Source organism: Sinocyclocheilus grahami, unplaced genomic scaffold, assembly GCF_001515645.1.
Source record: "Sinocyclocheilus grahami isolate Dianchi unplaced genomic scaffold, SAMN03320097.WGS_v1.1 scaffold710.1, whole genome shotgun sequence".
Classification (NCBI taxonomy): Eukaryota; Metazoa; Chordata; class Actinopteri; order Cypriniformes; family Cyprinidae; genus Sinocyclocheilus; species Sinocyclocheilus grahami.
In genome coordinates this window covers 281106-307709 of record NW_015505889.1, presented here as the reverse complement: position 1 = coordinate 307709, position 26604 = coordinate 281106, and the positions used below count along the sequence as shown (strand labels likewise).

The 26604-nt window shown below is 38.6% G+C and overlaps 1 protein-coding gene across 5 annotated transcripts; it reads left to right on the top strand.

Annotated features, from left to right (window-relative positions):
• LOC107560114 (PHD finger protein 21A-like) lies at positions 1–26394 on the top strand. Of its 5 annotated transcripts, none has more exons than XM_016244191.1 (17): positions 1–283; positions 7150–7204; positions 7733–7822; positions 7970–8002; positions 8110–8175; positions 10540–10689; positions 11796–12038; positions 13288–13371; positions 14352–14609; positions 16610–16768; positions 16870–16921; positions 17004–17083; positions 17191–17248; positions 20460–20482; positions 21546–21621; positions 22994–23097; positions 23284–26394. In XM_016244191.1, exons 2-17 carry the CDS (start codon positions 7175–7177, stop codon positions 23860–23862), a joined length of 2085 nt encoding a protein of 694 aa, XP_016099677.1. In that variant the 5' UTR covers positions 1–283; positions 7150–7174; the 3' UTR covers positions 23863–26394. The 5 variants fall into 5 exon arrangements, with proteins under 5 accessions (XP_016099677.1, XP_016099676.1, XP_016099673.1 ...); XM_016244190.1 differs by lacking the exon at positions 21546–21621 and adding an exon at positions 20593–20749; XM_016244187.1 differs by having other exon boundaries at positions 20460–20749.
• The last annotated feature ends 210 nt before the right edge of the window (positions 26395–26604 follow it).

Below are 26604 nucleotides of genomic sequence, written 5' to 3'. Positions count from 1 at the left end.
GCGCAGAAGCTGGCGGTGAATGGGATGGAAGAAGAGTTCTTGTTTTGTATATCAGTTTCTGTCTTTTATGTATTTTTGGTTCAAATTCACGCGAACAAAGCGAAGATTCCTTCTGTTACACTGTTCAAAACTTTAGGGCGCTAAAGGGAGTAAATTCATCCGCGGGATAGGGTTTTAGTGGTGAAATGCTCGGCTGTTTGTAGATATATATTTAAATAATTGGTGAGTGTGTGTTTAAGTGTATGAAGATCGGGGTTTGACTGCTGGAGGAGTGTGTACGAGGGTAAGTGCACCTCGGTTTTTTCATCTTCATTTTGTGAACTTTTGGGAGCGGTGTCTTGGAACTCTTTTCGCGTTCTTTATGTGATTGTGTTGGTAGTAATTTGAGTGGATGTGAAAGCGCAGAGGTAGCGCAGGGGGGTTTTGTTCATTTCTCTTTATTGTAGGAGTTGCAGGAGAGAGAGTGCGGCTGCAGTCAACGAAACGTTATAACTTACAGCCGTTACACAATAACGCCTCGAATGGCACCGAAACACCCTATAAACGACACTTGGTTAGCAGAACTGCGTGAAAATGGATGAAATTGAGATTCCAGCGCGTGCCGTAGTTTTCACACCAAGCCATCAAACAGTCATGGGATGCCATTATAAATGCACTTTGCGCTTACGTTCACGTTCACAAGAGCAAGGGACGAGATCTCGAGCGATAAACATGATCGTGTGTGTGTGTGTGTGTGTGTGTGTGTGTCTGTACTCTTGATGTGTTGAGCTCGAGCAGCTCGCGCGGTGTTGAGCTACTATTATTGTTAAGAGCCGCTAGGGCGACAAGATGTGATCATGAAAGATTTTTTCCCAGTTCGTGTTCTCGGCGCCACGCCTTGACATATCAGCACAAACGCGAGTTTGCTGTAATAAAGTCTCCTTTACATCTTCTCTCTTTAATCTGTGAGGAAAGTTGTAGGCCCTGTGTAGTGAGTTTGATGTGTGATTGTGTGAGTATATAAAGTGATGGTGCTGTTTCCGGTGTGGATGCGCTGGAACGCTAATGCTGCTGCTGCTGCTGCTGATGCTGATGACCTTCTGAAGCTTTCAGATGGCGCTCGGTCCGCTTTAACGACCGGGCCGTCAAGAGCTGCTTTCTCACTCTCTCAGTGCGTTTCACAAAATTGTGTGTCTTTTTTGTATTAGTGCTGTTTTAGTGATTAGCTCAGCTGGTACTGAATAGCCGTATGGTTTCTCATTAAAATCACACCCTGTTTTTGATCATATTTTGAGCTTGAAATGGCTACATGTACCAAGTTATTAAAGAATACAGGATTCTCTTCTCTTCAGTTTCGCCATGTTTTATGCATGTGTAGCTGTGCTCTTCCATTATCAACTATGTTGACTGTACAGCCATTTTTTCCTTCTCCCCACCTGCTTTTTTCTGCGATGAATTCATCCTGTAAAATACTTGACGTTTCACCCATAAGGTGCAATTAACTCATTATTTATGTATGCATATCAAACAATCCAATTTCATGCTTTTGTTTGAAATATTGCTTTTATTTTTAGTTTCACAGTTATATATACACAGTTGTATATGTTGTATCAATAACATGTCAAATGCCAGCGTTTACCTCAATGTTAGTGCTCTTCTCACTGCATGCTGCCATCATGTTACTTTAACATAAAGATGGTGAGTGGATGCCAGAGTTTTTTATACCAAGTCACTTGACCTGAGTGGTTTCAGGGCCCCCTTTTCAGCATTTTTTCTCTCAGACATAAGGCCCACACATTCACTGCCCTCCCCCAAACTCTCAAATGTCTGTTTCCCCCAGGAAACAGAACCCATTTAAGAATTAAACTTGTCATAGATACTCACAAGTTGTATTCAGTTAAATTAAATATATGTTCATGCTCTCAGCAGTACAGTGACAATGTCCAATATAATATAACCATGAATGAATTTTCTCTCAGAGTAAATGTTTACCGCTAAAACGACACCCTAAAATTTGTGATAAATAATTGGATGTTAGTCCTCAAACATTATTGCAGTGTCTCAACTCTCAAGTTACTGGAATAGGCTCCGGCATCCATGGAGAATGGATGTTCTGAAGAGTTGGCTTCTAAACAGATAGACTAATTGATGGAGTGATGCAAAGGTTACAAAGACTTCATTAAATTCCAACCTGTCAGTTCCGACAATTTGGCTAATCCTACATCTCTCTTTCACCTCATCTCCATTTTGTTTTGAATATTTCTGCTCTATTTTAATAGAGTCCTGCAGTAATAATGTATTTTGACAAAAACCCAATAAGATTTTTCCGTTGGCTTTTGGATTATTGCAGAAAATAAGCTCTGTTAACAACAAAAGTTTCTCATAAATAAACTACTTATATGAATTTGAAGCCTAAATACAATTGGCAGCAGTAAAAAGCTAAACATAGGCTATACAGCTTCTGAATCTTTCGGTCTTAAAAAAAAAGATTAATGTGATGACATTTAATGTCCCAGACAACCTCTGTAGTCCCATTTAGCAATCGACTTTTTCAACACACCAAAACCCTTTAATAAAATCACTAGGGGCTATTACTGATGTATTTTGTTGTAGAATAAAATGAGACAATATCTTGAGTGTCAACCACAGAACTTACTTCAGGCATTTAATCAAAAATCCATTTAAACAAAACAAAACAAAAACATTTACTTGAATCGGATTGAACCGGAAGTGCAAAAATGCTAACATTTCAAGGTTGTGGGCTACAAAAATATATCATCCCTGCAGCACTCTATTAACACATATATTATTATATTAAGTATTCCATAAAAAATTAAAGCAATCCGTTCACCTTCATCATCATGAAGGATTATATCCTTAAGAAATGAAACATATAGCCTGCTGTGCATATATGAGTGAATTAAGTGTTAATTAAGCAATTCCATATGTAAGAGAAAACTGCTTTGAGTGGAGGCCTTGAAAGTTTGGTTAAATGTGTTTAGGTTCAAGTGCAAGCATAGGACAGAGGATGAGAAAGGGTGTATCGTGTTCCTTTTCTCTAAGTAGTTCTGAATTACTTCAGCCTGTTTACTGAGCCAACAGGTGAGGGTTTGGTGCACTAGTCTGATCAGGCAGGTGTGTGTGTGTGTGTGTGTGTGTGTGTGTGTGTGTGTGTGTGTGTGTGTGTGTGAGTGTTATGGTCACTTTGGCTGTTTGCCCTTACTGAATACAGAAGTCCCAGAAAATTGCCCTCTTTTGCTCTGCTGTTCTGCCGTGGACACTTAATGCAGGATCTGATATTCTTCATAGGAAAAATATAATACCTTTTGTGGGTTTCTAAGGTTCGTTATATCCATTTTTATATTCCTTTGCTTAAATACTGTCCTGGGTGCGCTAGTGTGATCAGGCGGGTGTGTGTGTGTGTGTGTGTGTGTGTGTGTGTGTGTGTGTGTGTGTGTGTGTGAGTGTTATGGTCACTTTGGCTGTTTGCCCTTACTGAATACAGAAGTCCCAGAAAATTGCCCTCTTTTGCTCTGCTGTTCTGCCGTGGACACTTAATGCAGGATCTGATATTCTTCATAGGAAAAATATAATACCTTTTGTGGGTTTCTAAGGTTCGTTATATCCATTTTTATATTCCTTTGCTTAAATACTGTCCTGAGGCAGATACATCAGTGACTGGTGCAACTACAGATAGAGTGAGAAGCTCTTAGTGTGTGGAGTGCCCATCTGGTAGTCTCTGCTTTCATTCCGATGAGAAGAGAGTGATGATCTGTGGCAGAGACAGAGACTGATTCTGTGACACACAAGTACAGAGAACAAAAAATAACAGCTCAGACAAACCAGAGAAAGCAGGAAGTGAGTGAATTTGCACTGGCATCATTTAATTCAACTCCAAAGACGTATAGAGACAGTCCACTTGTACATCTATGAATGAGGAGAAATTACAATGTTCAATAGTGCCTGCCATGGCATAATAGTCCTACAATTTTTGGCATTAAGGCATTAAGGCTGGGCGATATGACGATTTTATCGTATATCGATGATGTCTCGTAAGTATCGTGATGTCGATGTCAACAGTCAGGTAACAGACGATTATCGACATTATCGGAAAAAAATGACAAATGACAAACCTAGTAAGTTGCAAAAAATATTTTACATAGCCCCATAGTCACCATACAGGTCTTTTTGCATGCAAGAATGAAACTATTTAGTAGGAGGGTTGGGAATCGAAAATCTATTCCAATTTCGGAAATGAGATTAGATGCGTAAGTTCAGGAATCAAATTACTTGTTATAAAATTACATTTCGATTCTGCTTCTCGATTTCTGTATGCCCATTTATTGTGATTTCAAAAGATTCAACTGCAAGAAGACGAAATAGAACTCGCTTCTGCACTCGCGCGCTGTTTTCTGTGCTGCACACACACACACACACACACACAAAGCGCACGCACTAAAGCCGCCTCTCACTGGACTGAGCTCTCTTTCTCGCATTCTTACACATTCGAATGGACAAATACACACAGAATTATATCAAAATATCCCATAAATACAATCGGTTATGTCGTAAAGAGTGAACTTAAAGAGTTGAGAAAGAAAACAAGGGTGTATTGGATCCGTGCATTGACAGCAGCCGCTGCCGCCAGTCATTAATGTTAATCAAAGAATGAAAGAAAAGAAAATCCCTCACTGATCTTGACTAAATCCCTTTTGTAACCTCAGTTTACATTTGATTTGCCTGTTGTTCCCCGCTGACTACTGTAATGGCAACGTGCATCTGTTTATGCGATTATTTTGGAGATGCTTTCCAATATAATTTATTCTTATTTAGGGTGTAGGCCTATTCTATTTTGATCTGCAGGTTAATAAAAGTTAAACAGAAAAAAAGACAAATAGTAGCACTGCATGCGTTTCTGAATATTTATTTAAACAGACTGTATAATGATGAAAACCCACAAACACGAGTTATACATAAAATATGCAAATTCATTCTGCGCACATTTCAGTGCAATATTTTTAGAGATTTTTTAAACTGTGTATACAATATAATTATGTTTAATTAAGCTGAGATATAGCACTATACATTCTTAATTCATTTGCAACAAAACTATAAAGTTTTGTTGCAAACGTCTGACGACATTATAGTACTATATCTCAGCTCGCCCCTCAACATGCACGTGTTCGGAGTTTCGGCAGCCCAACACCGAATATTATATTGTGGCCGTTGTATTTTGATTCATAAAATAAAAATGATAAAAATTACAATACAAAAATGAAATTACCCTGCTTCTAAATAAATAAAGCAGTTATTTTTATTTCATTAAAAAAGGGCCAAAAGAGACCTCCGAGCTATAGGCTACCAGAAAGGGGAAAAAAAGAAAAGCTTTTGCTCAGAATTCGTTTTTAATCCCTGCATGATTTTAGTCATGTATGATAAATATCAAATAGCCTACGTTATAGCTTGACTACAAGTTTAAAAACAATGCTACAATTGTTATAATCAAGGAAATTAAACTTACCATCATGAAATGTGTCTACACACTGATACCAAAAAGAAAGAGAAACATTGGAAATATGCATATTTTATTCAAGACATTATTATATGACATCAACATGCATTTATCATTCTTACAATCCCCACCAGAATGTCCAACTTCACCATAATGACCTTAAAATTGGGTTTTATTATTTCTCCTCAACAGTTCTCCTCACAAAACGAAATTAATTTCAAACACAAATTTGATAAGAACAGAGTGGAAATTATTAGCAACACCAAAATAACAGCAAAGCTAATGTTTTCTGTTAGTTTAAGCACAAGCTAAGAAAAGTAAAACCAAACTTTGTGGCCATAATTAAGACCAAACTGAACATGGTGTGTGTTTATGGTGCATGTCGGCAATGTTGTCTCGGTGGGGGCGGGGCGTGGTGGAGGAGGGGCTTAGGTAGATGATATTATCGGATATCGCGATATTTTCAAAGGTGATTATTGATAAGATATTTTTGACATTTCGCCCGGCCCTAGGAGGCATTGCAACTCTCAACATGGCAGCTGTTAAATAAGCCAATTGCCTGTTTGTTTAGTATAGAACATACTTGTTATTGGCTGAAAAATACCCTTTTGAGTGAGTTGGCCTTAATAACCACAATTTATGATTATATTTCTGATTTGAATTATGTTAATGAAATATAGATTTCGGTCTTTCCCAATACAAGATAGTAAAGCTGGAAATAGCCTATATGACCACCAAGTGAACTGACTTGTCTTCAAGAGACTATGTTGCATCTGTTGCATGTAAATATGCTGACATTGTACTAGCTACTTATTTTTTTGCCCTGATTTACAGTCTGGAGAAGTTGATGCTAGTTACCGAATGTCAGAGCCAGTCTGCAGATTTGAGTTGACAGATTCCATAGAATATTGCGTAGTGTATGATGGTTACGCTTTAATTCCATCCAGTCTGAGGAGATCAAACATGCTTGATATTTTGAGCCGATTTTAGAACACATATTGTTTTCATTTAATAGCTTCTCCAAGCAACAGTGCACATGTTGCATGAATTTGTTGTGATCGGAACGACTTCAAAGTCTGGTAGTGTATGATCCTCAGTCGTTTAGTGTATGATGGACAGTTTTTCCTCTGGGACTATTACAAAGTTGGTAAGTATATGATGCCCAGTGTTTTAAAATCTGTTCCGATTTTAAAAGTCATGTAGTGTATTCCAGCCTTTAGATACATGCTTTTTAGGGGATAGTTTTTCATAGAAGCAGTTTGTAGTTCTTCCATTTCAGGAACCTTAATTGAAAGCAATAGTTCACTCAAAAATGATAACACTGTTAAAAAAACCCTCTCTGTCTGAAAAAAGCACACAGGTTTGGAACAACGTGAGGGTAATGATAACAGAATTGTTATTTTGGGGCTGAACTATTCCTTCAGCAAATAAAGAAGCATAGTTTTATTTTCCAGTAAGCCTCCAATTTGTGTGTCCTCTCAAGATAGGATTGAATCTTTGCATGCAGCCTAAATCTTTTTTCCACAAAGCTTCCATTTTATGTTGTTCCTGCTGATATCTCTTCTTCAATATTGTTCTGATGTAGATTTGTCACTCACAGAGCGCTGCTGTGTGTAAATGTGTGTGTGCTCCTTACCATCCTCTCTTGTCTATTCCAGCTCCACCCCCCACTCTGCCAGTTGGATGGTGTTCAAGACGGCAGACGTTGGGAAGGTATAGAATAAACCATTGTCCTAAGGGGGGTGCACACATTCTGACACAACTGTGATGGTCAGCTTTATGGTGTTTCATTGGCTAGCTAATTAACTGAAATGTTTTCCTGAACTACACAGTAATTATTACTCAAAACAGCATCGTAGCAACACTGAGGAGCTTACTTTACAACAGACTCTCAGAGGCTGGGAGAGACGGAAACAGTTAATGCATGCATCAGCATCATTTCCCCCAAAGAAGAATGACAGAGGGAGAGAACAGGATTGTGTATGTGCAAAAGAGCGCTGTTCAGTTTGATCCGTGGTGTTCAGGCAGGATTTGATGAGAGTAGTTCTGATTGAATCAGTACACAGAGATATATCCTACTCACACTGAGCAGATTTACGCACACTCGCACTAGCACACTAACAGATCTGTCATGGCATAGTCATGCACACTGTGAGACCTAAAAAACTTTTTTATTCGTAGTCATTCAATAACATCTCAATTAATGAAAGAATATCTCGCTCTCTTCCTCTTATTCGCCAGGCAGCTGTGTTGGGTTTTGGGAAGAAGAGATCGATGATGGAACTGCAAAATTTACAGGAAGCACTCAAAGTGGAAATCCAGATCCATCAGGTATCCCCACAGCCCTCCCCTCACACCATATGGATGGAGTGTGTAATTGTTGCGACTGCAGTACCCTCACCGTTCTCTAGAAGTCACTGCATCAGCATGTGTTTCCCACTCATGAGAATGCTAAAACTTTCTCTCTCTCCTTTGCAGAAACTCGTGAGCCAGATGAAGCAAGATCCACAGGTGCGTCTCCCTCACTGAACATTTCCGTTACTGTTTGATCGATACGCTCTCATATATCGGCCGCTGGACTAGTGTATCAGGGAGGAGTGTGTGTGTTCTTTGTACAGAATGCAGATCTGAAGCTGCAGCTCCGTGACCTGCAGGCCAAGATCACAGCGCTGAGTGAGCGGCAGGTGAGAGCTGCTCTCTGAGAGAACACCTGCTGCCGTATCAGTGTTCTCTATGAGCTACACGTGTGTCTTGATCAGTTCAATTACTTGGGGTCTGAAAGTCCTTGTGTGTCCCGAGAAAACAAGGCGAACTTGTTAGGTTATGAAACCTGTGTTGCATTTTGGCATTGTTTTGTGTCGTATTGTGCTGAACATTTGTGGTGTGATTTGTGCACTGTGGTTTTGTGTTGCCAAATGCACAATTTGCCAACACACACACATACGCACAAATCTATTCTCCCCCCTTTTATTTGACATTTCAATAACTGATGATTAATGTCTGGGGATGATTACGTGGCGTACTGTCCTTCGCTTGAGCTTACTGTACAGAACCCAAAGTTCTGTGGAGGAGATGGAGAAAAGATGCGTTGTAGATTGCACGCAGCGGTGAGGAATTTTAATTAGTGTCTCAAAGCTTTTAAAAGTAACAGAACAGAGCGGCTGCCATCAATAGGAGAAAAACACACACCTGAAATCATTCTGCAGAGAAAAATTAAGAAGAGAAACACAAGGTCAGCCCTATAATCACTGTGACTGTCATAAAGCTTCGGCATTCAGAAATTTACCAGCCTGCAGCGCTGTTTAATAAAGTGTGCTTTCTTCCTCGCTCGCACACATTCGGTGTCCGGTGGAATTCTCCCAGATCTAGGAGTGTGTGAGTCTAACAGATGGTGGAGGGAGCCTGTTAAAGCTGTAATCAGTTAGAGGACTGTGCTGGAGGGTTGTGTTCATATTCATTAATGTATCTGTCACTCTGTCTTCATTGGTTACAGAATCAACACATACTCAGCTGAACACAAACAAGCTGTATTGCACATTTGTAGCCTGCATTGAGTAAAGTCAGGCACTCTTACAGCCATCTGAAAGTTTTCATATCTCCCTCCTTCTGTCCTCACTTTATGATTGTTATGGATCCATACTCTTAATGTTCCTTTGTGTACAAATGCTCATGTGTATGTGTGTATGTGCAAGTTTTTTTGATGCCAAACTGTAACACAGACAGTAAATGGCTTCAAATAAATTGCATTTGAAGTACGTGAGGAATGATTGTGTTCACCATTTAGAATCACATTCTTTTTTTTTCTGAGTAGTGTTGCTTATTTGCACAGTTATAACTGAGCTCAATAAGTGTGTAAGTATGCAGATTGTTTATTTTTCATTCTTCTACATATGACTTCTATTTCTGTCTCGTTCATTGTAAGATGATTGGTAATCTGTAAAGAACCTACCACAGATGTCCCTAAAGCATTTCTATTTTGAAAATATTTTTGATAAAGAGTGTTTTAAGCATATTATGCAAATGTAGGGCTCAGTGTGTCCTTGTAAATGCTAATGGTCTAGGTCTTATTATGTGGGAATCTTTCTAAAATATAAAAAGATTTGATAGCATTATAAATATGAACAGATTAACATTTTTTAACCTTTAAAGGTGAATTTATGTTCTACTAGCAGAACCAAATAGAAATGTATAATTAATGGTGTTTTCTAACAAGTTAACCAAACACCCATCCATTTGTCATTGTTTAGACTCTTAAAGGGGAAAGTCCACTTAAAAAATAAACATTTATAAAAATACTTCCTTGTGCGGAACACAACAGATATTTTGAAGAATGTTTCAACTGTTTTTGTTCATACAATTAAAGTATAAAATAAGGTACAAACCAACTGAACTCATCGACTTAAATTATACAGAAAAGAAAAAAAAACACACTGAAGCAATCTTTAAAATATCTTCTTTTGTGTTCCACAGAAGAAAGTCATACAGGTTTAAAATGACAGGAGGGTGAGTGAATGATGACAGAATTTTCACTTCAAAGTGAATTATCCATTTCACATATATAAGGGTACCTTAATAATGGTCTAGAGAAGCAGAGTTTTAGACACAGTTTTCACATTTATTCAATATATCTTTCCCTAATTACTGAGGTTACGCTTGATTTGAAGAAGCATTCCTTTCAGCTGTGTACTGGACATAGTTCATAGTCACAACTGATGCTAATGGTAATATATAAATGTTATGCTAAATGCTAAATGTTCCTGTTATGCCGTAATCCATTTGTTTTTTTTAATAACTTTTAAGATGTTTTTGAAGGCAGAATATTGTTGGCCCCCTGCCTGAGAGAGAAAGAGACAAAGAGAGTGATGTTCAGCTGTAGGGACTCCATGTTCCCTCTTGCTGTCAGTGCAAATGGGCCCAAATCCAACATCACAAACTCTCTTATCAACAGCAGGCAGAAAGAGAGGGTGTGAGTGAGAGAGACTTCATTGCAGGTACGAGTGACAGAAAACAAAAAATGAACAGGCGCTTGTTCTCTCTTTCTCCCTCAGAAAAAGGTGGTGGAGCAGTTAAGGAGAGATCTGCTGGTGAAACAGGAAGATATGAAGCTGCAGACACTACAAGCCGATGGGCAAACGTCTACCTTGCTCATCACACAGACACAGACGCCTCTGCCTGCTGCCAGCCTCACTACTCCACAGGTACCTACACAAAACACAAGAAGCAATACTTCACTCTGTCAGGTACAGTAGGACTCCATACAGGACCCCTCTAAAGACAATGCCTTGTCTTTGCTGAACATTTAAAGGATTAATTCACACAAAACTAAAACTTCTGGCATTAGTTACTTGCTTTCATGTTGTTCCAAAACCATATGTCTGGCTTTCTATCTGTGAACAAAAAAAGGAATGAAGACCTTTGCTAGCAAGCTCCAAAAAGACACATCATAGAAGTATTGTAAAAAGATCCATATAGAAATATTATTCTGAGAAATTTTGGAATATTGTGTTGATTATGCTTTTCCATGCAGCTGGGCTAAGCAGGGGCACCTAAAAGTGGTCCGCGTGACTCCTCAAGCCATATTATAGCTTGGTGTGAAGATTGGGCTTAAAGTTTAATTTTGTTATCCACTTGATATCTACCCTTATTCTCTTTGGCATATTCATGAAAGTCAATGAGAGAAGAATTGGTTGTTTTGAGTCAGCGGTCTGAATGATTTATTCATGAATCAATCTGATCTTGTTTTTCAGACTTAATAGCGACGTTTACACACATCCAACATAGTAATTGCATTAATGGCTCAATTGGACTAAAAAACCTTCATGTAAACATATCAAATAATCAAACTGTTTTTTCAAAAAATACTTTGTGCACAGGCACAGTTTATATCTTAGGAATGTGTGTATGCTTATTTACGTCTATAAACAGGTCACTGGAGGAGACTGAATATTTACGCATTTAAGTATTTGCTAAAAATTCTAAAAGCTCTGACATATGTCAGCTTTCTTTTTATTTTTGAAGAGTGACCAGAATATTCTGCAGAGCATTATGTTCAGTAAGAAGACTTATGGAAGCCCATTCCGCCACAAGGTTATTGCGACTTTTTATCTCGCAATTCTGACTTTATTACAGGTAATTGCAAGTTTATATCTCTCAATTCTGAGAAAAAAAGACAGAATTGTGAGAGAAAACGTCGCAATTACCTTTTTTATTTTTTATTCAGTGGCGGAAACGGGCTTCCATACCTGACCTATAAAAGGAAAAAGTGAACACATTTACAACAGCGTATGTGTTTGTGACCCCGTAGAGCTCTGTGGCCCCTGTCATTGCTTCAAAGACTCTACCTCTGGTGCTGAGAGCTGCCACACCCACCTCTATCATCATGACACCAGCACCTACTATCACCGTGGTTACAACCCTTGGCAGCACACTCCTGGCAAGCCCTCCTAGCTCAGATCCTCAGAAGTCCCCAGTAAACTTCCAACCAGTCATCCAAACAACCAATCAGGGAGCAGAGCCGGTGCGAGTCATACCCAATAGCACCGTCGTTGTAAGTTTTTCTCGAGTTGTTTTGACTCTCGTTATAAAACAAGAAGAGTTTTGTTTTCTTATTCCCGCTTGTTTTGCAAACTGCATGTGAGTTGGGAGGCTATTTATTTTAGATCCCAAGAGCTCATGGTTGGTTCTTTTAGATTTTAGACAATTGTTCCATTGCATCTGCCTCTATTTATGGCTTAAAGGGTTAGTTCACCCAAAAATGAAAATTAGCCCATAAATTACTCACCCTCAAGTCATCCTAGGTGTATATAACTTTCTTCTTTCAGACGAATCCAGTATTAAAAATTGTCTTCGATCTTTCAAGCTGTTTAATGCCACTCAGCGGGTGTTGCATGCATCAGTCCAAAATAAGTTAAATAAAAAGCGCCCATCCATTAAAAAAAGTGCCTCACACGGCTCCGGGGGGTGAACAAAGGCCTCCTGTAGCGAATTGATGCGTTTTTGTAAGAAAAATATCCATATTCACTACGTAAAAATCACTTTAATGTAGCTTGCACCAACAGTTGTACACGGAAGCAGTTCCTGGCGGATGACATACGAGGTCAGCGTTGCGCATGCGCCGGTGAGTCTCGTGAAAACCAACGTTTGTTAACAGGAGCAAAGGAAGCAAAGTTTCCTTACTTTAGCAAAGGAAAACCAGTCTCCTCTTGGCTTATATCGAAATCCTCCGACATTCTTTTTTACAAATCCTCATTTTGTACTTCTAATTAGTGACCGTTGTTTTGTTTTGATCTCTCCCCTGCGCTTCTGCGTGCGTCACTTCTGAGCGGCGCATGCGCAAAGCTCACCTCATCCGTCACCCGCCCGGAGCTGCTTCCATGTAGGACTGTTGGCGCAAGCTACATTAAAGTGATTTTTACGTAGTGAATATGGATATTTTTCTTACAAAAACGCATCAATTCGCTACAGGAGGCCTTTGTTCACCCCCCGGAGCCGTGTGAGACACTTTTTTTAATGGATGGGCGCTTTTTATTTAACTTATTTTGGACTGATGCATGCAACACCCGCTGAGTGGCATTAAACAGCTTGAAAGATCAAAGACAATTTTTAATATACCTCCGACTGGATTCGTCTGAAAGAAGAAAGTCATATACACCTAGGATGATTTGAGGGTGGGTAATTTATGGGCTAATTAAAAATTTTGGGTGAACTAACCCTTTAAATAGTTAGTTATTTGTTGTAGGATGTATGTTGGACAGGTTAGTGAAGTAAGGGTGTCTAAATGGGCGGTCTTGTCACAGGTGCAAGCTGCCTCCCAACCAATCAAAGTTCCTCAGTTTGTCCGACCAACCAGACAGACAACACGGCCAGCCACTCTACCGCAGGTTTGTTTCCATAGAAACCCTTCACACCCTACTGCCTGGCTGGACTAGTGAAAACCCCTCAGTGCTGAGTGTTAGTGTGCATCTATATGTCTTGTTTTTTTTTTTCAGCTGCAGGTGTTACTTTTATGTGTGATATTTTCTTCATGCTCCACCTTGTTTTCTTGCACTGGATTTAATTTCTTTGTGCTTGCATAATGGTGACATTTGCAATCCCTGCTTTGGCTGTTGCTATTGACCCTACAGTAAATTGATCCTTAACCCTGATCTCTCTCCAGCAGTATTTTGTGCTGTTGTATTCTCTGTTGTATATGTTGTTTGTGTGCGCGTGCTATATGTATTACATATCGGTATACATGTTTGATGTCCGTAAGATAAAAAAAAAATAATAATTTAATTTTTTTGAAAGAAGTCTCTTATGCCTAACAAGGATGCATTTATTTGATCAAAAAGTGGTAAAAACATATTCATTAAAATAACTGATTTCCATATAAAAAATTTAATTTATTACTTTAATGGCAAAGCTTTAGGTAGTGTATATCTCGTAGAAATATAGTCACTTGGAAATATATTGAAAAATTGTTCATATTATATTAAATAAATAATAAAAAAGTTTTTTATAATTCAGTAATAAATGGTACTTCATCTCGTTTTATTAAACTTGATGGATGCAAACTAAAAGATAAGGATTATATCAAATAATTAAACATTATAATGAATTATAATATTATTAAATAATAGACAATAAGTAGACAACTTTTAATTATGTTGGGGTGGAGCTGGTGTTAGTGGTATTGTGGAATAGTATCTTTCTGTAAACTGAAATGTAGATGTGAAAGAGCTGCGGTGTTCAACTGCTGAGTTAAGCAACACGTTTCTGATACCTCAGTCATTTTTTCACTGCTTAGGTCCACCTTTTATTTTCTCCAGTCATTCCACAAATAATTCTTCTCTTTTTCCTGTGTGTGTGTGTATGTGAGCAGGTCAGGCCAAAACCTCCAGTGTCTTTGTCTCCAGCTGCTGGTCAGGTTTCTGTGCACACCTTACAGTCACCGGTGTTACTGAGCACTGCCCTTCCTTCGTCTGGTCACGTCCAGCAGATGCGAATCCTCAATGGCCTGCCCTGCCCCAACAGCTCTAACAACACAAGCATCCTGATCTCACCATCTACACACACACTACCATCTGCTCAGACACACACACAGCAGTTACCTCACAACAGCCCAAGCTCTGACAACACGGTGAGAGAAATGTATTTAGGTGTACTCTAAAACATTCATTAGTACATAAAACGCTTATTGTATTTTTGCAGTCATGGTGAGCAGGGCCGTATTAACCATTGGGCTAGGCGGGGCATTTATTCTATATTTGACATTTGAACGACATGTGCACGTATCTATCAGGTGATCGCTGCCCAGTAGCCTATGTTTGCATTCACCTCCACTCTTCACTTCGTTCTGGAGTAATCTGGAAATGTTCGTGCAAAGAACAATATTCTATAAGTAAAAATGTCAGCAATTCTGAGAGAGATGAGGGCTCAAAAAATGAAAAACTTCAAATACAAACAACAGAAAAAAAACCATAAGTTAGTAAACTCCCTAGCTATCAGGTTATTTTACTAAAGCTGATGATGGAGTGGAAATAACTTCAGTCAACTGTTGTTGGAACAGCAAGTGAACCGGGCACAAAACAGCGTCATCGTCTACACCAGGGATCCTCAAATCTGGCCCACGAGATCCACTTTCCTGCAGAGTTTAGCTCTAACCCTAATCAAACACACCTGAGCATGCTAATCAATGTCTTCAGGATCATTAGAAAATCACAGGTAGGTGAGTTTGATCAGGGTTGGAGCTAAACTCTGCAGCGCATTGGCCCTCCAGGGCAAGATTTGAGGAACCCTGGTCTACACGGTTAGTTTGATTATTAACTGGATGTATATTGTTTTTGTGTTTGAACAAACTATATATATATTCATTTAAGGATTGGGAGATAATCCGGTAGAAATTTATTAATTGTTTTGCTCGTCAAGATGTAGGCTAAGCTTATCATTTAAACGCGTTTTAAGCAGGTTTTTAAAAAAATGGTTTAAATTGTTAATGAACATTAAGCAGTGGGGCAGAATTCATTCAATGCATTAAGCATTGCATCTTAATGCATCGTGCATTAAGACGGTTTCAGCCTAATTCGAGCGGTGCGCACTTGCTCGTATTGTGACTGACTAAACTTTTTGCTCCTTGTGCTTAAACGTTCAAATACACAGTTATGTGTCAAAAATTTAAAGTTAAAGATAAAGCATGTGTAGTGTTAGGCTATATGAGATCCTGGATTAGCCTCTATGATGAGATCTTAAAAGGATAGTTCACCCAAAAATGAAGATAGCCTGTCATCGTATACTTAAACTCAAATTGTTCTAAACCTCTATGAATTTCTTTGCTCTCCTCAACATAGAAGATATTTTGAAAAATGATTGTAACCAGTTTCTGGTCCCCATTGACTCCAATAGTGTATTTTTTTTCATAAAGTCATGGGGGCCCAACAACTGTCTGATTACCAGTATTGTTCCAAATATATTATTTTGCATTCAACAGCAGAAGGAATCTCATACAGGTTTAGAACAACAAAATAATTTTAATTTTGGGTGAACTATTCCTCTAAAGCAGCCTAATATAGCTGCTGTTGCCATTTGTGTCGATAATGTAAATCAAACATCAGAAAGAAAATCACTTACTGTCCTTGACTGAATCACTTTTGTAAAATAAATAAGAATGAATGTATATTGAATATATACAGTGAAGACCATTCAGTCTATTTTTCAATTTTCTTTATACATCATAATATTATTCAGTGCTTTCAAGTTTTTCAAGTAGGCCAATTTCTTATGATCTTTGTTGTGTTGTAGCTTAATTTGTGACTGTTTACTTGTCTTCAGTAAGCTTACTTTTACTTAGGCTAGTATTATTTTTTGTGATATTGAAACTGGTAACAAAAATGATGAAATTTCATTGCATCAAGAATTTTGATGTGGGATAAAAATCCTATTTAAAGCTTTATATACAGTATATCACTATTGTGATGGGGGGCCCTGCAGTAAGTCATAGCCCCGGGCCCAGTGCAGTCTTAATGCGGCCCTGATGGTGAGCATAGGAGACTTCTTTCAGAAACATTTAAAACAACTTTACTGACCACAAACTGTTAAATAAACTGTAGTGTATGTATTAATAAATCTTTCTTCCTGCTTCAGATACGCGCAGTGGAATATGGGACAGAGCCAAAGACGTCATTGCTCATCTCTCCAGACACGCCTACACACACTTCACCTCCACTGTCTTTAGATGCGCCATCTTCACCTGCCCCCACCAACACACACACTCCTTCCTCCAAACATCAGGAGAGCCCTCTGGTAAAATACACTTATGTTTACATCACAGTTTATAATGACGATAATGATAAGTATGGTGATGTAAATTATGATGATGATAATGGCACTCATTCTTTCCACAGAAATTGGCCTTCATGTTGTCTCTGGGACTGGTCACGCGCAACTATTTAGAAGGTCAGGAGAAAGAAATGAGTCTGTGTGTGGGTTTGTTTGTGTGCATGCATGTGTATTGACCTTTCGTGCTTTGTTTGTGTAGAGATTCAAAGCAGGCGTCAGGAACGCAAAAGACGAACAACAGCAAATCCAATATATAGCGGAGCCATGTTTGAACCAGAGGTAACAAACACACACATTAAACAAGAGCAGTTCTGTGCAAACTGATTAGAAATATCCAATGGAATGAACCATTATTACATTTACATATCCATGCTTCTGTGTTTCAGCGGAAGAAGAGCTCAGTGTCGTATCTGAGTTCCATAAACCAGTCCAGCAGGAAGAGAGGTGAGCTTTCTGTGCCTATATTAGATACTCTGCTTGCAAAGATCCAAGTGCAGACATCACAGGTTGTTAGAGGTGTTTGCTAAGGCAAGCATCACTGTTGCTTTTGCTCATACTTTAGGAATTTAACTTCTCCTCCATTTGTGCTACTGACATTAAAGGGATAGTCACTGAAAAATGAAAATTCTGTCATTATATTGGCGCTCCAAACCTGTAAGTCCTTTGTTCATCTTCGAAACACAAACTAAGATATTTTTGATAAAATCCGAGAGCTTTCTGACCCTCCATAGACAGCGATGTAATTACCACATTCAAGGCCCAGAAGGGTAGTAATGACATTGTTAAAATAGTCCATGTGACATCAGTGGTTCAACCGTAATTTTATGAAGCTACGAGAATAATTTTTGTGCAAAGAAAACAAAAAAAAAGTATTTATTCAACAATTTCTTCTCTTCCATGTCAAACTTAGACGCACATTCACAACAGTATTACGATGCATTAATGACAGAATTTTTGGGTGAACTATCCCTTTAAAGTCACGATTCAACAGATGGAGCAACAAATCTTTTTTTCCTTATTGTAACACATATCCAAGTATAATGGATTATTGAAAATAAAAAAAGCGGAGACTTGGTTCTATGCATTGGTTGTTGATTGGATTGGAGGCAGATCTGATTGAGGGTTTGCAGTAGATTGTAATAAAGGGGTGGAGTTTAAGCAAAAGAGGTCTGACCTTTTTGTCTGTTGAGACTGTTTGATTATGTACTGTGCTTACAGGCACTCTGCTGTGGAGTGGCCCTGGAGGGTATGTGTGAGGCAGAAAGAAATGACCCAGCAGTGTTAAGTGGGATAATGACTGTCTTCAGGCTGCTGTAAAAGTGTATACATTAGTAAAAGACTCAGACAATGTTCACAGCCTACTTTATAGATTTACAATTAGGCGTGTTGTGCACCTCCTAAAGGTGCGACAATCCTGCATCATTAGTGTACCATTAGTACTTGTATTGGACAGACTTGAGTACAAAAACTCAAAACGCAACATTACAGTTGGCCAAAATGATCTTTTGATACTTTTGATTTGGCCAGTCTGAAATGTCCACCCAGAAATGAAAGTAGCCATTATTTACGTACCCTTATCATGTTGTTCCAAACATGTATGACTTTCTTTCTTCTGTGGAACACAAAGATATTTTGAAGTAGGGATGTAACGATTACCGATTCGACGATAAATCATGATAAAATTCCCCACGGTTAGTATTACCGTTTCATCTTTTAATTATCATTAAAACCGTATTAGATTACCACGATTGGAACAACTCGCTATAAATAAATACTGTCCAGCATAAAGCACAGTTTTAAGCAACAGTCTCACATGCGCACAGCATGCAGAGTAGTTTAGTTTTGAGTGAAAACGGGGTGGAAAAGCTGGGAGGTTTTAAAAGAATTATACAAATGAATATATGAATGAATTATATGAATGTACCTCTGAAGGTTCTGACTGTCTTCAGAAACGATTCGATGGCATTTTGTTTTCATTATCGCTCCATGTAATACCTAAAGGAAGTGTTCTTAATCGCATTACTGCTTTGTCTATGGAGGTTACAGGAAACAGCTCTAATTCAGCTTTTCCATCAGCGCCACCTGCTGTCAGCGAGTGGATTTACAGACACCTATATTTACATTCAGTCTGTGTGCAGTTTCTGTCTGGCCAAAAACTGACCGAATTTGCATGCCCTGCTGTAAATTTTGACCGGTTGATGAAAAACAAGCTTATGTGGATTCTACACATTTAAACAATTCAGATAAGTTATCTAGAATTATTTATGGAGCAGATAAAATACATATAATCATTTATCATTTTAACATATCTTTTCTTTATTTAAAGGCTGAAATGTGAGGTTTACCTTTTTATTAAACTTTTTCAAAGCTTTATTTGAACATTAGATATTTCAACATGCTCTTAAACTGTTGTCAGTCAAGGTGTCATTTAAAATCTGAACATCATTGGTAATGTTATTGTTTTAGTGATTATGCAAACAAAAAGTCATTTTATTTGTAGTTTTTTTTATTTTTAAATATAAAACTTGGTGAAGTGATTTATGTGTTGGTACTTTTTGAACATCTCCAGCACATTTGAACAATACCGTGATAATACTGATAACCGTGATCATTTCGGTCACTATAATCGTGATAAGAAATTTTCATACCGTTACATCCCTATTTTGAAGAATTTTTCAGTTGTTTTTGTCCATATAATGGAAAGTCAGAGATGTCTTAAACAGCATTGGACCTCCTGACTTTCAATGTGTGGACCGAAAAAACTGAGACATTCTTCAAAATGTCTTCTTTTAACACGATGGTGAGTAAATGATGACGTGATGAGTTTTCATCTTATGGTAAACTATCCCTGTAACTTACATCCTGAAAGAACCGAAGCTGTAAGTGGCTTGAGACAAATATCTGTCAGAAAGTGAAGTATGCGAGTATTAATGTGATCAAAGACAGAATCAGAATAGCTTGCCAAATTTATGCTTCTTGATTTTTTTGGATTAAACAGTTCCTGTCTCAGTTAATTTATTTGTTTGAAGGCTGGTTAAAAGCCTCCTTCTCCAGTAACTTTTCTGTGTTTGTTGAGAAGCTAAAGGAAATATTTCTGTTTATAGATTTCTAACACATTTGGGACAAAGTCTTCTGCCAAGTCATATTATCAGCTATATTGTTTAGTTGTATTTAGATCTTGACTTGTGTCTATGTGTAAAATGATTAGAGCTCACTTAAAAAAAAAAATAATAATTATATGATGTTGAAACTTTGCTACCCTGTGTAATGTAATAGTGCTTTTAGTACTTGTTGATAAAGGACATCCATACTTGTTCTGTTAATACCCAGTGCACACATAAATGTGCAAATCTGTTGATATATGATGCTGCATATTCACTTAAAGGCTCGTCTTAACATTTGACAGCATCTGTGTTAGCTGTAGATGAAAATAAGCTTCTTGATGCCTGATAAGCTTCTTTGAATCATTGCCCTCTGATCCTTCTTTGTTATTGGCATTTCTTATCCCCATCTGCCTTTATCAGCTGATTTGAGGCCAGCTTTTGCAGAATGTGTTGTTACCCAGCATGCAATGCTTCCTTTTGTGATCTAACGTTGCTCTCTCCCTCCCAAACTCCATCACACCACCCCCACCCACTCCTTCCTGCTACCCTAGCCAATGAGGACAGCTTGTCAGAGGTATGCTACACCAATGTTATGTCTTCCTTTTCCTTTTCTTTTCTTTTGTGTTTTGTGTTTTGTTTGTCCTTTGTTTCATCTCACCCAGGTCGCCTTTCTAAAAACTGCAGTATTGTGGAGCGGGGGCCCCTCCCCCCAACCACCAGCAGCCATCATTCTTCCTCCCCAGACCTACAGCGGCCCACCGCGGGCAGCCCATTCTCCCCTGCCCTTTCACTCACCCTTCCATCACATTCATCCTCACCCAGCCCCAGCTCAGCAGGGGATGTAAGTAGCTGTGATAGTCCACTACAGTTACTGAGACACAATTCAGACTTCCCTAGCCCACTGTTCACCGTGCTCACCAGCGACACATAGTGATATCGGAGGTGAATTAAGAGTCTCAGGTAACTGAGAGATTCATTGCCATTCACTCTCACACTCGTAACTCATTTCATTTTTTGTACCATGTCATGTTTCACTTTTGTCACTGGTCTTACAAAGTAGACAGTCTGTATAGAGTTCTCTTAACTCTTTCAGGTTACATTCGTTCAATATAGAGGCTTTTAATATTAATGGCATTGTAATTTCAGAGCAAAATTGGACAAAAATTGAGGACAAAGAGGCTGCTATTTTACTCCGATCAACCAGAAATGCTCTATTTAAAAACTAGTGCAGATTAGATTAGAATAGAGACTGTAAGTATGAGGTTTTGATTGACAAGTGAGTATTTAGTGGCTGCTGTAGGCAGCATCTTGTATGCGATACTTGCTCATCTGGGTGTCACGCAGCTCTGCCTAAAATGCCAAAACCAGAGGCATGAGCCCACAATTCTGCTGCTTAAGACATCTGAAGTAGGGAGAAATTGATGCAGGACCTAATATTTATTCCAAATACTGAAAAACTGAAATTTACATCAAGACTGCTCAAAACTTTGTAAGTTTAGATAGCCTCATTTGTTTTCACTACGATTAATTCATTTTCACATTTATTTTGAGTGTTTGTTTTTGTGTGTATATTGCTTTGAATGCAGCCTGTGAACAGTTGTGTATTTCAGTACCATTCAGTTACATGTTTTCTTCAGATTCTGCAGAAGGAAGATGCCATTGAGTGGCCAGGGACTCTTGCTATTGTCCATTCCTACATCTCCTATAAAGCAGGTTAGGAGTTTCACATATAATTAATGCTTGAACAGTGAACCTGCAATGACAGAATGGTGATGTAAGATTACTTAAAACTATATTTAGAGTTTAAATTGGAACAAAGTCTCTTGTTACGAGTTTCCTATGAAATGCATCAGGATCTTTGGAAAAACTGACTTAATTCTTCAAGTCATAATCCAAACCAACCAGCGCTGAGATGAACCATGATATTGCACACTTTGAGAAAAGCAGAAATAGTATATGACAATCAGGAGGAAATCTTTTTATGAACTACATGAACTGCAATCTTTTGAAGCATTGCAAATGATGTAATCAAATAATAACCGTGGTACAATATACCACTTTAGATGGCAGTGTATTTAGCCTAAATGACCATTTGTTAGTTCAAAGTTTGAAATTATATTGACCCAAGGCCTGTCCACAGTCAAAACCTATTAGAATGTTTGGCATGCAAACTCGGTCCAATTTTCATATGCGATTTGTATGTGCAGACCATGCAAAACAAAATGGCAGATGAAAATGCAATTTCACACTCTGACAGTAGATAGCACTTAAGGAAAAGCTGACATACAGCGAGAGACACGGACAGAAGTATAATATGCTATTTGCTTATCAAGATTTGACTTTTTTTTTTATTCCTGTTTTTCTTCGTATTTGATTTGCTTTTACTATCATACCTCCCTATAATTATGTTCAAAATGTTGCAAATAAAACAACAAACACAGGTGTTGTAGAAAGTAGCCTACATGTAATATAAAGCTTTGCTTGTAAATATGAACAAACTTTTCAATAGCTGACTGATTTTGAATTGTAATATTGGCCACCAGTTGGTCATACCATTTACAGTTGAGTAATTATGCCAGAAAACCCAGCTTTTTCAAGAACATGCATGGAACGAGAAAAAACATAAGTGTCTCAAATGCAAATGCCCAGTTCAGTTGAATGTTAAAGTTAACCCTCTTCAACTGTAAACTATAGCAACAGTTTGTAATTTTCAATTTAAATTTTTAATATTAGATATTAATTCTTAATGATACGGTACTACATTAATATTATGTCGTATCATTAAGAATTAACATTATCTGACAATGAACATGAGCATATTTATAAATGAACATCAACCAAGATGGACAAATGTGTGAAAAAGATCCCCATCCCCAATCCCCCTGACTGTGCCGACGGTTGGCTCCAACAGAAGCCTCCACAATTGCTTAATAACCTCTGCTCTCATGGTAGATCTGTTTCAAAAAGGGTTCTACAGAATTGTTAAAAATCAAGTTCTCTGTGGGGAAGATGAATGGGATTTTTACTTCCAGAACCCTACTTTTGCGTTCAGTTGAGATTTAAACATACACTAATTTCCCTACAGCTAAAGAGGGAGAGAAAGATCGTCTGAAGAGATGGAGCACAGAGCTGCGGCAGGAGAGAGAGACACTGGAGCACAGAATCGGACAACTCAGCAACTCTATAACAGTGAGAGAATTCTTAAGCTCACATCCACTTTTGATCTGTGCCATGAGTCATACCACTGAAATTACAAATCTAACTGATGCATTCATTTATTATCCCATACCTCCAGAAGCCACTATTCCATAACTATATAATGATGAGATTTTGGTTGCATGATTCAGCAGCACTGTGTCCACTCTCCCTGCACAGAGATGTATGGACAGCAAGAACAGCGTACTGGCCCAGCAGAGAGAGATGGAGGCTTCGCTTGAGAAAATGAGAGGGCTGGTGCATCTGATCAAAGGGATCCAGTTGTCTCCCTTCATCTGCCCTGGGGCCATGGCTAACGGAGAAACCTCCCACAATGGAGCTTCCAAACCCAGCAGCTCCAGTGCGGTCACCACAGACACAAACAACAACACAAATGCCCCAACAAGCTCCTCAGAAGCTACGGTGATAATTAGCACCCTCACAAACATGAGCGATACCTTAAAGCAGATCGCCACGAATAACAACCCAGAGGCTGCATGTGCAAAGAGCGATGAGTGCAGTGAGGAGAGCGCACAAATGAACAGCACGTCCAGAATCAAGAGCGAACCCACAAATGCAAACGCTGTAGTCTTCAGCAATAGCAGCAGCAACCAGGCGGTTCTCAGTACCAACGGAACTGTGTCCACAGGGGAGGAGAATACAAAAAAACACAAAAACAACAGCGACCTCAGTGTCATCCCACAGGCCCTCCTCGGCTCAATCGTACCCCTTACAGAAGTGACAGAGGGGGTGAAATAGCATTGACTACCCCGCCACAGTTGGGGCCTAAAGCGTGCCAGTTAACAGTGTTGTTGTTTCGTGTTGTCGTTTCATCTCTAGTATCTATGAGGGAAAGAAAATCCATAGTGCCATTTACTACATGCAGGAAGAAGGTTCCTAAAGTACCAGCAATGTGTATCCTCACGTATGCACACCGAAAAGATTTCTACAAAGAATAATGATATAGAAAAGAGTAATAAAATTTAAAGATATCACACCATTGTGTGCCTGATACAGTTGCCATAGCACCTCTGAGTGGGAAAGCTTCTGAAGGCTGGATCGGGGTGAAGATCTCGTCCTGCTAGATGAGTAGTGCAGCTTCCTATCAGGTCCTGTAGCTCTGATCTAAGACATAAGATATGACGTGTTGAGGAGTTCAGCGTCCGTTTTGTCTGTGAAACACAACCGAGGTGCAGTTGTTTCGTCTTGTTTTCAGTTGTTGTGTCTCCAGGACGGAACTTGGAGCGCAAACCCAGGTTCTTTATCACACACTGACAGAAATGCAGGTCTTCCAGGCGTTCTTCTGGAGGTTTAACTAGTATCATTTGCATTTGTCTATTTTGTGGTGTTTTTAAAAACCGGAACATTTCTGTAAATATATTTAGCTATTTTTTACACATGACCTTATTTATAATTTTCTTCTTTTCTTACAAAAATATTCCGTAGTTCTGTTCTGCCAAATAATCGATGCCACAGGGAACTCTTCTTTTACGTTATTCTGAACATTAAATAGATATTTAAGAGTAGTAGAATAGTATTTGTAGTGTCAGTCCTGAAGTGTCTGAAAATTAATTCTGACCATGCCTTATCTACTGAACAGATGTGATTTACTGAGTGCACGGTTCAGGCGCTGTCACAGAAGGGAATGATCTGAGCTGTCTCTTACATTGCTCTCGCGCCATTTCCACATCCAGAGGATTTTTTTGTTTACCCAGACTGTAGCAGGGGTCTCATGCCTTGTCCAACGACTTGGGAGGAATCGTGCAGTCAGAAATATCCCATGAAACTGCTATGCCAGTAACGTTATGCTTGTGGGCCAATTTAAGGGCTTCTGTTCTGTATCGTTTTAACACACTTTACTACACTGTTCACTGTAAACCTGTCCAAAAGCACAACACGGCAGACGTTATACGTGCCTAGCGCAACTACTTCTACCAGTGTCTCCTAGGGGCTCTTCTGTTATCGCTTTATTTACCATATCGGCGCTCTCTCACCACTGTGTATTTCACAGTGTGTGACTGCACACGAACAAGCACAGACAAACACACCAGAGCAGTTTCTAACACCTGAGATACAGCCGCGGTAGCTTGAACACTGTATCATGTGCCAAGATGACACTTACATAGTGTATAAAAAAAGCACAAGAAATAATCCAGAAACACGGTGGTGTCAAACACGCTTTTGATAAAAGACAGACATATCTAGTGTTTATATCTTCATTTCAGGTTTGTCAGTGTTTTCAATGCTAAACATGCAGCTCTGGCCTGCTGTAGCCTCTGTGTATTGGTTGCCTTAAGTTCTATAGACTATGTTAGGCTGTTTCAGCGTAGTGTCGGTGTCCTAGTGTCAGTTGTCAGCAAAACAAGTGCGTATTTTTCCCTTTTCGGAAACAACCTACTTTATCATCTAGTGTGTGATCATTCAGGTTGTGTTAGTGAGGACAGTGCCTGTGCTGCCTATAGTGAATCTGACCTCTACACATAAGAATACACTCTAAAGTGCTCAAGTCTTATATCAAACACGAAATAAATTGCTGGTATATTCGTTCACCTTTTTATGAAACGGTTTATGAAAAACTTTACTTTTAGTTAAAGGATTCCATCCCAGTCTGATGATCCTCATATCGCATCTGCGTTTTCAAAAGTTTTCAACAATCACAGAAGTATTCACACATTTTGTCTGATAGAAGCTAATACTAAAACATATTTCATCACAATTGCGAAAATTCCAAAGTGACATGTAGAGAAGCTGCGTTCTGTCTGGTGGTTTAATGGTATGTCTGGTTTTCTGGTGTATTGGAAAAAAAGAAAGAAAAGGGAAGAGAGCCCTTACATAAATGCTCATCAGATGTGACATTAGCAAATGTCATCTCTCGTCCTTTAGGGCCAAGAATCCTGAGGCCAGCTGTGGTTAGTAGAACTGACAGATGTTCTCTGATGAGATAGATGAGAATCTACTGTGTCTCCTCATTCATGTTCCTTACACATGAGAATTGGGTATTGTGTCCTGAAGTGTGAAATCTGATCTCCTCAGATATTAATAGTGTTTACCGAGAGCTCAGGCTTTTGTTCACGTTTTCAAGATACGCATAGTTATGAAGATTCGCATTCTTACACCTCATGCTGTTACCTCATTCAGGTTGATGAAACCCTAAAGAAAAATCAAGGATAGATTATTGCAACGTGAAAATATCAGTGCTTAATCTAATGTCCTTAACTATAAATTGAGAACACAATTTACATCGATTTGTTGTATAAAAAGTGTCTAGATTCTTTCATTATAGTTTTTAAAAGGGATGCGTATTGCTTTTGTTTCATTTTACTTTTCTACATTTTGTTTCTTAATCTTGTGTGTTGCCTGATGTCTGTTTACCTTTTCTCATAGAAGTCCATGTGTAAGTTATTTAAATATATAACTTAATGAATTCTTTCTGTTGAGGAGGCTGGATATTACTGGAGCATTTGATCAATTTGTATTTATTTATTTTTACCATTTTTGCTA

Coding starts and splice junctions, on each gene's coding strand:
- LOC107560114 (XM_016244187.1), top strand. CDS start 7,175: ATGGTGTTCAAGACGGCAGACGTTGGGAAG. Junction 7,823..7,969: donor TGGAAATCCAGATCCATCAG/GTATCCCCACAG, acceptor TCTCCTTTGCAG/AAACTCGTGAGCCAGATGAA. Junction 8,003..8,109: donor AGATGAAGCAAGATCCACAG/GTGCGTCTCCCT, acceptor TTCTTTGTACAG/AATGCAGATCTGAAGCTGCA.